This window comes from Carya illinoinensis, chromosome 9 (assembly GCF_018687715.1).
Source record: "Carya illinoinensis cultivar Pawnee chromosome 9, C.illinoinensisPawnee_v1, whole genome shotgun sequence".
Classification (NCBI taxonomy): Eukaryota; Viridiplantae; Streptophyta; class Magnoliopsida; order Fagales; family Juglandaceae; genus Carya; species Carya illinoinensis.
The window spans coordinates 3,094,465-3,105,960 of NC_056760.1; the positions used below are offsets into that span (position 1 = coordinate 3,094,465).

The following is an 11,496-nucleotide window of genomic DNA, read 5'->3' on the forward strand; positions in this document are numbered from 1 at the left end:
TGAATAATTTCATGCGCTTTGAATAATTTTTTCATAAAGGAGGCCGAGAACATTGCATTGAATTAAAAGAATCTCCATATATATTATTTTACTTTTCTCTCTATTATTAAAATGTATTTGCTTTCTTTTAAACAAATGGGCATATTATATAAACAAATTTTTTATAAATTTAATAATGAGCAAAATGCTGAATTGCAATTCCGATCTAAATGAAATTTTGAACTTGTAGCTATACCATATTATATATAGATTATACAACACCAGTAAAATAAGAGCTGCTGCAAGGCTAAAATAATGCTAGCTAGATGACAGATGTTATAGAGAATGGGGAAGCTAGCGCTCTTAGGTCCCGTTTGGATTCAAAGCAGATACAACTCATCTCATCATTATAATTTATCAAATTTTCATACAAAATATAATAATAAACTATTCAATTTTTTCAAATCTCAAAATAATAATAATAATAATAATATAACTTATCTAAACTCAGTGTCCAAATTTAACCTTAATGATTTATCAAAAAGCTAAAAGCACAAACTGAATAACAAGAGCTTCTTACATCCTCTACATTTAAACAAAAAAAAGGAGCTTCTTACATCCTTTCAAAACCAGTAAATGCCTCGATCGGCAGAAATGAATAAGCTTTCCTTTTCTTTTAGAACCCTCGTAGTCATCCTTCAGATTAGCCTAATTGGGGTTGGGGATATAACCTTTGTTTAAATGGGAAACTCTCTCATGCGTTTTCTGCCAAAACTTAGCACAGGAGAATTGTAGATTGTGAAACAATAGCAGCAGTACAAATAGACGTCATCTACTTTTAGAAGCTAATTATGGTTAACAGCGAATGATTTTGAAACAAACAAGAATCCCGAAAACTCAAGATATCAATCTCATCAATCCACTACGTTTTCATTGCATAGCGACAACCCAAAACAGACCCGTCCCTAATACAAGACAGCATAGCTATAATCCACTACATTTCACACTCCTGATTTGCGCAATTCAGCAGCACCATGAGCAAAGTGACATCTTTCTCCAAAGGTGCACGATCCCTTGGTAAAGTTCTCACACAGCTTAGTCTTATAGTTGCTTCCGGGTGGAGCCGCAGCCCCAGGCATTCCATGGGTTTTTGGAGGGCCGGCCACCGAGACAGTCACGATTAGCTGCCTCACCATAGCACTTGCTTCCTTAATCTGCTCAAAAGTCCCCTCAAGTTCAATGTTTCTGAGATTGGGATCAGACTCATGATCTCGAATTGAAAGCTTGGCTCCCGTCTGGCGACATATCTGCTTGGAATTCACACCACCCTTCCCAATGATGGCTCCAGCAAGGGAAGCATCGACACTGATTTTTGCAGTGGCCGAAGCACCAAAGCTAGCAGCAGGGCCTGGTGGGGGAAGCTCCATCCGAGAACCCATTCGGCCAGGGATAGGTCCCATTGCACGTGGATCTTCATGAGATGGAGCTATAGGCTTACCAAGTTCCCAGTCATTATGAGCGAAATGGCATTTGTCACCAAATTTGCAGCCTTCAGCAGTGTTATACTTGTTGCACATGCGGGTTTTAACTGCAGGTGTAGAGCCATTTTGGATGGTTGGTGGCCCCGCCATGTTTCTAGATGCTGCAGGAGTAGCAGGTGCTAGATTCATCATCTGTGCCACAGCATTATATCCACCGGGAACATAGTGCAGGAAGTGGCAGCTCTCACCAAAAGGACAGCCAGCAGTGCTGCAATCCAAAACATGACATGTCAGACCATACCAAAACAACTCGTAACAAGATGCATCTGAAGAAATATAAAAATAAAAGACCACCGCTACAATGTGCATATACAATTGAATTTATGGATAATGAAATAAATGAGGCCAACAATTACACAACTGGAACAACACAGGAAAAAAAAAGAATGAACCCACGTGAGATGACAGTCAACATGGAATGAGTCGGTGGAACTACATAATACCTCTTATTTCTCACAACATTAGTAGTGCGAGTAAAAAATCTGACCCATGCTAAATTGCTAACCCCTCCTCCCCTTAGAAACACCTCTTATTTCTCACAATCTCTAACACTTTACATATCTCTTTTCCCATAGCTGGTCTGAACCCTAACAACCCTAAAGCTCCCTCTCTGTAACACACTACTGCCACTCCTCTGTGACTGTGCTCCTAAGCACACAGCCATTCCCCTAATACATGCCTCACACTCACATCCTCAATTCCAAGATCCACCACTCGTAGCCCTTGACATGTGAGTAGGCTGTCAGCATTGATCTGGATCTTCCATGGATCTGATGAGTTGATGAGGAGGGCTTTACACTGAAGCATCAACTTCAAGGATATCCATCATACAAGTAAATATTGACTAAGCTTAGAGAGCAACCGCATACTTTCTCAGAAGCCAAGAGGGCTTGACCACAGGAATTCTGTCTTAGTTCTCCCATTCTAATCTTTTATTCTCTACTCCCCCTCTAACTGGCAATTCTGTCTTTCCTTTGATAAGATTTTTCCATCTCAAAAAGGTGCAAAACAAGAAATTATCTGTCTTCTTCTAAGGAATTCATTCCTTATCAGTTTGTTTTATTCATATTTCAAAAAACCGGCACACAAAAATATACTAATAACACAAAACGTATTGGTTCTACTAATTATTCAAATCTAGTGACATTAAATGAAAAGGCATGAAAAAGGCCCACATAATGCAATAGAGGGAACTTACACGACATATTCAGCAACAATATATTATATATTAGACTAATTTTTCATAGTTATACTAATCAACCATGGTTTTTTTTTTTTTGGTTTGGGGGGGGGGGGCGGCGGCGGAAGGGTAACTAAAACTCATAAGAAACTTGTAACATATAAAAAAGGGGGCATAAGACAGACTGAAAAGAAAGAAAAGAAAACAAAAGTAGCATACAAGGCTGCCAGCAATGACAAGCTAGAAGACCTTAGAGAACTCACCCACCCCTTCTCTCTGGCCTTTTCTCCTCATATTAACAATGAAAAAAAAAAATTCGTATAAAAAATACTTTGAAGGTCACTTTAATCAATAAAAATGAGACACCATTGCTCATTTTTGTATAGCTGACAAGCAGGGAATGACATGTTATTTTGACATACCTGAATGCGATTTATCAGACTCCAACATATTAACATATATCTTACTGAGGGAATGGTGGGTTCAATTTCTGTAGAATCCACTTAAAAATGGAGAAAGACCATCTGTTATATCTTGTTAGATTAGTGAGGAAGTGCCTGGGCTTCAATTTAACTATAAGGTAGAGTATAAATCAATATTTTATTAGTAACAGTATAAATCAATTAGAAGAAAAGGTCTCTCAATGTAACATCCTTAGTGCCAACTTTATTCTTGCAAATGGTTATCGTTTGTGCTTCATTAATAACAGCACTATTCCATTACACGGCATTTTCTTTAGACCGCATGGTTTGTACCTGTATAGAAGCTTTGAATATCCAGTTCATTAGTGCAGGTCACAATTATTATCTTCTACAATTGTAAATTAAATTCTTATAACAATTTATAAACATTAGAAAAGGTAAGATCAAGCTCAAAAAGTTTATTTAGATAAGAAAAGATTTGAACCTGAAAAACTTGGTGCATGGCTTCGATTTGCTTCCTACACCAGTTGAGTCCATTTCTGTTGCAACAAATTAGTTACTTTTTTTCAGTTAATATTCCTCTGGATTCTTAATGCACTTATACCAAATATTTTGAACTCATTAAAATCTTAATTACGTAATATTACATCCACAAAAGACAGTTCTTTTCTAGATATGTCCAAATAATCTATAAGAAGAACATTTCCTTTCTTACAGTTAAATACGTGTAATCAATAAGTGAATTTAATGAGCTTATTTACTATTTTTCAAAGTGAGAGAGTACTTTAGACTTCCCAAACGCTCAGTAAAGAGGGTGAGAATGCTTTAAAGTTTAGGGCAGCCTAAACGAAATTATCAATTCTTCACCCCATTCCTAACAACCACACAATTAACACATATCAATGGAGATGTAGCATAAATTAGCCCAGAAAAAGGCTTTTAACATTGCAGCAAAACAGTTGAGGAATTATCTAAAACCAAGAAGACATAACTAACTTTTCCAACTTTAAACTTTTACAAATACTCTCATAGAAAAGTGAACTCAAAATAGCATGTGCAGCACTTACTGCAAAATTTTTTTCTAAGTAACTGCGCAATTCTTATAATTCAAAGAGTAAGATTCTGGTTACAATCTTTCCAACAATTGAGTAAATTGTTGATGAAGAACTTCTGTTCTCACGGTTACCATTCTAGTTTTCCCCTTACATTAAAAAAACACAAAACCAAAGGAGTTTTCACCAGATTGTTTTTGCAAGAATTCACCATATATTAAAAAAAAGCCGCCGGGGCAAGATTGAATTAAGCCTTGTTTTGCATAACTATCCCCCATGGAATAAAACCATACACAATCTAGTTGACAACATCTTAAATACTACATGTACACGTAGCTAAGTAACTGGAATTAAAAAAACGAAATTAAAAGCGAACAGACAGGATCAGAGGAAAGCAAAAGGATGTTGACGAACAAAGACAAGAAAAACCTAAATTTTCATTGCACCCAATATATCAATTTTATCACACTTTCTTAGCAACCAAACAGAGCATGACGTACAAAAATAATAGGAAGCAGACCCAATACATAAATATGTTTAAGAAAAAGAAGAGAAAGGCTCTAAAAACCTTGTTTGAACTTCTTGGCGCCGCCATTAGCGTTCAACCCAGCTTCAGACCTCCCTCTCTTGCGAATATCCATCTGGTTCACCTCACAGATCCAGATCTAAATACAAAAACACGCGTATGGCACTGAAAATCCTAAAGAATATGCCGCAAGAATCAAGTACCAAAGGAAACCCCGGAAAAAATGATTAACTACCCGTGCAAAAACCCTAAACCTAGACGAGGGTTTTTGTGGCGGAGAGGCAGCTTTGGGGGTGAAGGGTGGGCTTCGAAAGTGGATAGTGAGGAGAGAGAGGTCGAGAGAGGGAATTTCCTTTACTAATGCACTATTACACAGACTCTTTATAATTTTGTTTTTTTAATCAATTATTACAAAATTTTATTGTACATTCACAGATTACAATGGATTCCAGACTTTTGCGTGAAAAGAAAGTCACCAAAGTCACGTGCGTTGATGTCAACAAAAATATGTAGGCGTGAAATGGATGACTTATCACCTGCGCTTATTGTCATTAGATATTAACGCCTTGATTGTTTTGTAATTATAAATTTTTAAAATTTTTATATAAAATATAATAAATAATTTAATTTTTTTAATATCAAAATAAAAATTATATTTTAAAACTATTATATTTAATTTTTAATTTTTATCTTATTCCCTCTCATACCGTATCATATATATAAACAAATGAGGCCACAAGGATTTGAACTCACTTGTGACATATCAAGTTCAGTGAATTTTGCCAAGTTCTAGATAGCATAAGCTCTTATCTCCAAATAAAATAATCAGATTCGAACCCAACTCTTATATAAAAAAAAGTTCAATGAATTATGCAATCAAATAGATAACTTATTTTTTTAAGAGTAAGATTCGCAGTATTCTATTTATTGAGTAACAACCCCATTGTATTATTATTTTCTTTTTTAATTTTAATTTCAAACTTCAAATTTTAAAATTTTCACACATTTCAGCAATTTTCAACAGTAATACATATACATGTGTGATTATTTAAGTAAAATTATAACTATAGATAACATTTTTCTATTTTCATTTTATTTTTTAAATGGATTGGGACTACATTACAATTCAAATATGTCTTAATGTTTTTGTTTTTTTTTTTTGTTTTTTAATTATTGGCATTGAGTGTCCTTGGACGTGTTTCGACTAATTGCAGGGGTGCACAAGACCTCAACAATGAATTTCCAGCAAGTGTACTTCGAGTAATTCAAAAGGAGAATTTTCAATTCGATAATCCCTATAAATTATTTACACTCAATGAGATTTGAATCTTAAATCTAATGGAGGGTATAAAATATCTCAGACTCAAAGTGGCTTTCCAAACCCAGCTTATCAGGAAGGAAGAAAGAGAGATGGAATGAAGGAACAAAAGGCTGAGTAAGTAAAATGGTGATAGGGTGTAAGGCGAAAAAGAAGTGAGATAATATAAAGAAGAAGTAATGTGACATAAAGGAGATGTGATATGATATACATAAAGGATGGACATAGGATAAAAGAAATGGACTACATGACTTGAGGGGGGCCTTTTCCAAATAGCTAATGGGACTTCTCCTCTAGCTTCTTCTACCTCGCAACTAACGCACCAACAACACGATCTCCTCCATAAAATAGATCATTGATCTCTATTATACAATGAGGATAAGAAACCATTAAAGTCTGAAAAAAAATTATATTATAGTGAATTATTCTTTTCTAAAACTCCCGTGGACGTAAACATTATACCAAATTACGTAAATTTATATATTTTATCCTCTTTTATTTTTCATGCATTTATTTCTCGTTCGCTACCATGAATGTATGCACATACACCGTATAGTTACTCCTAAACACCGTCAGGAGCTCGACACTACATTGATTGATACTAGAATCATCACTCTCATTCAAGTTTGTTGTGCAATTTTTAGGCATTATCACCTTATATGAACATAACCCAAAACCCAAAACTTTCACTACTTGGCTCAACCGCTTATCAAACCAAAGATTACATCCTTTCGTTTTCACTCCAACATATTTATCTGGTCTGGACAAAAGATTTAAGTGTAATTTAGATTGAGATGATTTTAAATGAAAGTTAAATAAAATATTATTTTTTAATATCATTATTATTTTATAATTTGAAAAAATTGAATTGTTTTTTATTTTTTAAGTCAAAATTTTAAAAAATTATAATGATAAAATAAAATTAGATGAGAATAAACCATTTCTATCTCCAAACTAAACCTTACTTTTCTTTTAACTTTTAATTATCAAATTATTGAGTTTTATTTGTTTAATTATTTTTCTTGAAAACAGTTCACGTCAAAACAGAATCATTCGATAACATTTCTTATCATATCATCTTTTTGGGTTGGAGCAGGACGGGACGGCGAAGGCGGTGATTTGGCTTTGTGTAACAATCGTGCATTGCAAAGGCCATTCCGTTCCAACTACTTGTAGTTCTCATCCCAATTGGATTATCGGCTCAGCTGATCATTCACTGTAACACCACTCCTAGAAGATGAAGCATATTAATCCTCCCATCAAGCACAAAAATCGTACAGCCATTATTTTGACGAGCCTGTCCGAAATGGCCATGCATGTGAGAGAGAGAGAGAGAGAGAGAGAGAGAGAGAGAGAGAGAGAGAGAGAGCCCGAGCTGTGTTACACTCCCATTCTCTTTAATTGTCTATTTTCTGGGGAAAATGAGCACCCAGATGAATAAATTGCAGGCTTGCAGCCCCAATACAGTTTGCACGAGTTCCTCAACATGAATTAAAACTAGACAACAAAACTGTCACATTATGTATTCCTCATCCAAGATCCTCCGGACTGCCGCTTAGACCCATCTTGCAAAAAGATGACTTCTCGGAGTGTAAACGGGCACACATCCCAAATCTCGACTGAGTCAGCGAGAGAGATGCCTCCAAGTGTGCCCCGTCCCCGAGAGCACAGCAAATGCTCGGATTTGAAGTTTGGTGATTTGCCAACAGGGACTTCTTCCCTAAGAGATCACTTGTCTCAAAAAATAGTGAGATTCAACCCTCAATTTCAGTATTAACCAATGTCAGTATATTCAGGCAATAGTGAACAATCATCGAGTCCAGAGATTAAGCCAGGAACATAGTGATGTGGGACTGTTTCCAAACTCTCCATTTCCATGGAGAGCTCCGTATCCCTGCCAGAAAGTAAATTACTTCCCACATTGTCATTCCCAACAGCCAGGATGAAGGGTTGAGACGGGTCAAACCCCATATTAGGATCAATCAATGCACATGCCGGCAATGGTTCCAACGGTGGCTTGGCAACAAGGAGGGGCATCTCACAATGGTCCATTGAAGTTCTTTTGAACTTTGATTTAGAATGCTTCATTGAGTCAGAGAGAGACGACTTGTGCTTTCCCAGTGACGGTAACTTTGAAGCTGATCTAGCCCTGACGTCATTTGTTGGGAATACAGAGGATGCCCATCCCAGACTATCTTCAACACAAGCTTTCGCAGAAACCCTGAGATGGTGGCATTACACTGTAAGCAATCTGCAAATATATTTTCCAATGACCTTGACATAAACTAATTTTGCGTCATGCATATAACAGTTGATAATCAATCATCTTTTGTCTTGATGACTTAAACCAGCCTCTCAACAATGGATTTGTATCTCCAAAATGGCACAGCCAAAAATCACAACAAATATATTAGTGTGGGTCGTGACCCAGATACCCCCCTGAAGAAGACAAAAACCACTAACACGCACAAAATGAGGTGGTCATGCAGACACTACCATGATCAAAGGTCAGATCAGCAAATGCCAAATATCAACAATTAATTCTCCAAAAGAACCAAACAAACTTTTACCATGTTGGCAACTACAAAAATATTAAATATTGATTTATAAAAGAAACGTAACCATTTCATTTTAAAGAACAGATTTTGTTGCCAAGAAATAAACTCTGGTGAAACCATGTGACAGAATAAAGAAATAGATCATAACTGGTAGTTGATAAATCCAAGTCATGAAACAAGAAAACTGCATGCATGTTTGCATTAGACCATTACCTGAAACGGTTCTCGGCCATATTTCGGAAAGCTTTAAGATGTTGATCATCCCCATTAATCTCACTTACAGATGGTGGAGCATCTTCCCTTGATATTGACAAACTTATAACAGATGGAAAATCGACTGCAGAGTCCCCCATTTCCTTCTGGAATTCTATTGTTACCTCCAGTTGTTCAGTAGCGGCTGACATGTCATCCCCACGGTTGCAAAGGGAGACTCTGTCATCCGGCTGTCTATAGTAGGCATCATGGAGAGCAGCTGCTAACTTCTTTCTACTCTGGCCTAAATTAGTGAATTTCATCCTTTCTAAAGGTTCTCGTGAATTCTTAGAAATCTGCCTGACTGAAGTTAAAAACCTTCCACCAAAATAGAGACCATTTCGGGATGATGGGAGGCTTGGTCTGCAATCAACACGTGATGTCACCTTCCAGACAGAAGAAAGAAGAGCGGTAAAGTGCTTTTGGAGGAGTAACTCTCTATCTGGCTGCTCCGCAGCAAAGTCTAACAGCATTCGAATGTTATCCTGCCACAAAAGAAAGTTAATGAGCAAGGTTTCCTTGTTCAATCTTTTTTATCGTGCTAAATTTATAATTAGAATTAGTAAAATTTCTTCTACTTTTTAATTTGCATATGGGACCCACCCACCTGTAAAAAATAGTTGTCTGCAACATGCATATGCGCAAAGCAGTTTTCTGTTTTTATTTTTATTTTTTGATAAGTCAGTCAACTTCTATTAAAATTACTACAACATGCAGATGTGCAAATCAGTTTAGTTAGCAAGATGTTTGAAATTACTACTCTTACCTCCGTTACTTTAAGAAGAGCCTTTCCCGAGCCTGTATTGCCAACCTTTTCAGTATTAAGATTGTCAGGTGCAGACAAAACATATCTCTGGATGAGTTCTCTAAACCTCTCACAGCAATGAACAGGATGGCGATATCTTCCCCTATAACGCCCACCAGCAGTCATCCCATAAAGAGTTTCACTAACCAAGCTCCAATGAGGGCCATATTCATGAACCACAGCACATAATATTGCGTCCTCTTGCGGCAACCAAAAATCAGGAGATGGAACACACTCTCTAGACCATATATTTGCCTTCTTTAGCTTCTCTGGTTTTATCATTAAAACCCGCTTTACTGGCATGGTAGTAATGGATACTTTACCTCCCATTCTGCTCCTGCTTGCTGTTTTTTGTTCAATATCAACCACACTATCGCATGGTCTTGAATATACAGGTTCATCATGCTGCATACCTGACAGGTTGGAATCTAAATCTAAAGGACATTGTTCGCTGGGAGGCTTCTTCAGTTTCTTTAACTTCTTTTTCAAGGACTTTCCTTCTTCAACATCCAGTGCAGATTCAGCCTTCTTACGTTTTTTCTGCACACTCGAAATTGGTGAAACAATTTCTGAAGAGGTGACCACCTCATGACTAATAATCTCATCATCTACTGACATAGGTTCTGCTGATGGCTCTTCTTTAACAGGCTTTAGTTCAGATGCTAAGGATCTTTTCTTCAGAGATTTGAACTTGGCTTTCTTAGCCTTCTTTTTAGACTTGGGTTTAGGATCACTTGGCATTCCATTCCTGCCAACAAAACTAGATTAGTCACTGAATATTGAATCCCAACTTTCATTCCCAGATTCACGATACTGCAAGATATAAAAAGATCCGACTTTCCTGCTTTATTCTAATGTGGTCATCCATGTCAGAGATATACTTCTATCAAGCAGTATCATTTATCACGGAAAATGCTGAGCTACACACCAGTCTCCTAGTGGCATCTTTTTTTCCCCTCATGCTTTGCTAAGTTACACACACCCAATGGTTGATGAGCTCTGGCTCATTTTTTTTATAGGTATTTGAGCCAGCGCTCATTGGCACTCACATTTTCTAGAGACATGGATTAAAAACGAAAATTTCCACATTATTTTCAACAACTTAGTGACTTAAGAAAAATACTTCATTTCAGTATTTTTATCGTGATTGAGTCATGGATTAGTTTATGCCGACTGTGTTTTAACTATAGGTCATTATGTCATATGACTTGCCAGTGTCCAACACCGAGACCTTTGTCCACATCTGTTACATAAAGATAACTGTCAATTAACAATCCATGGGTATGAACTATCTGATACCAAAATGACATTTTAATGCTAAGCTGGCTTGTGAGACCCCTAATAAGTCCCAAATGTCTGGTTAAGTACAAGCAACACTACAGTCAAGCTCCAAATTTCCAATATATTTTCATCATGTCATCAGGAACATGAGGAATGTCAGTCCAACACTGTCCTAAAATATATATAACAAAAAATTATCTTCCCATCACGATTTTGCAGATATCTATAGAGCCAAAAAGAAATTTTTTACCCAAAAAAAGAAGGAATTTATCCCCTAATCGCCCAAAAATAAGTAATCATGAAATTGTTGTAGGTTAGAATAGTGTTTTCTTACTTCATAGAATCGCAATTATCATCCTCAGCGTCTTCCTTCTCCTTAGCTTCGCATTCCAGTTCTTCCATTAGCTACCAAAAAATACATATAAGCAAAGAGATTATATGTCCACAGAACAGAAGGCAACATAAAGTCTGTAATAAGAACCTGGTGTTGAGCCAAGGCCTCAACTTGCTGTCGGTAAGCCTCAGTTGCAAAATCAGCATCCCATCCTATCACAAGTAGAGAATCCTTGAGTTTAGTCTCAT

The 11,496-nt window shown here is 36.6% G+C and overlaps 2 protein-coding genes across 6 annotated transcripts in view; both read right to left on the minus strand.

The window, feature by feature from the left end:
* Positions 1-793: 793 nt before the first annotated feature.
* LOC122276626 (zinc finger CCCH domain-containing protein 14-like) lies at positions 794-5,075 on the minus strand. Its single transcript, XM_043086497.1, has 3 exons — positions 4,743-5,075; positions 3,607-3,661; positions 794-1,728 (listed from the first exon to the last, which is right to left on the minus strand). Exons 1-3 carry the CDS (start codon positions 4,813-4,815, stop codon positions 981-983), a joined length of 876 nt encoding a protein of 291 aa, XP_042942431.1. The 5' UTR covers positions 4,816-5,075; the 3' UTR covers positions 794-980.
* Positions 5,076-7,394: 2,319 nt separating this feature from the next.
* Positions 7,395-11,496, minus strand: part of LOC122276687 (protein PHOTOPERIOD-INDEPENDENT EARLY FLOWERING 1-like) — a 29,256-nt gene continuing 25,154 nt past the window's right edge. For all 5 annotated transcript variants that reach the window (XM_043086572.1, XM_043086571.1, XM_043086573.1 and 2 more), the window contains 5 exons: positions 11,396-11,460; positions 11,249-11,319; positions 9,595-10,381; positions 8,790-9,313; positions 7,395-8,239 (listed from right to left, as the gene is read on the minus strand). In XM_043086572.1, the coding sequence (XP_042942506.1) occupies positions 7,792-8,239; positions 8,790-9,313; positions 9,595-10,381; positions 11,249-11,319; positions 11,396-11,460 (1,895 nt within the window). In that variant the 3' untranslated portion in view covers positions 7,395-7,791. The remainder of the gene's footprint in view (positions 8,240-8,789; positions 9,314-9,594; positions 10,382-11,248; positions 11,320-11,395; positions 11,461-11,496) is intronic.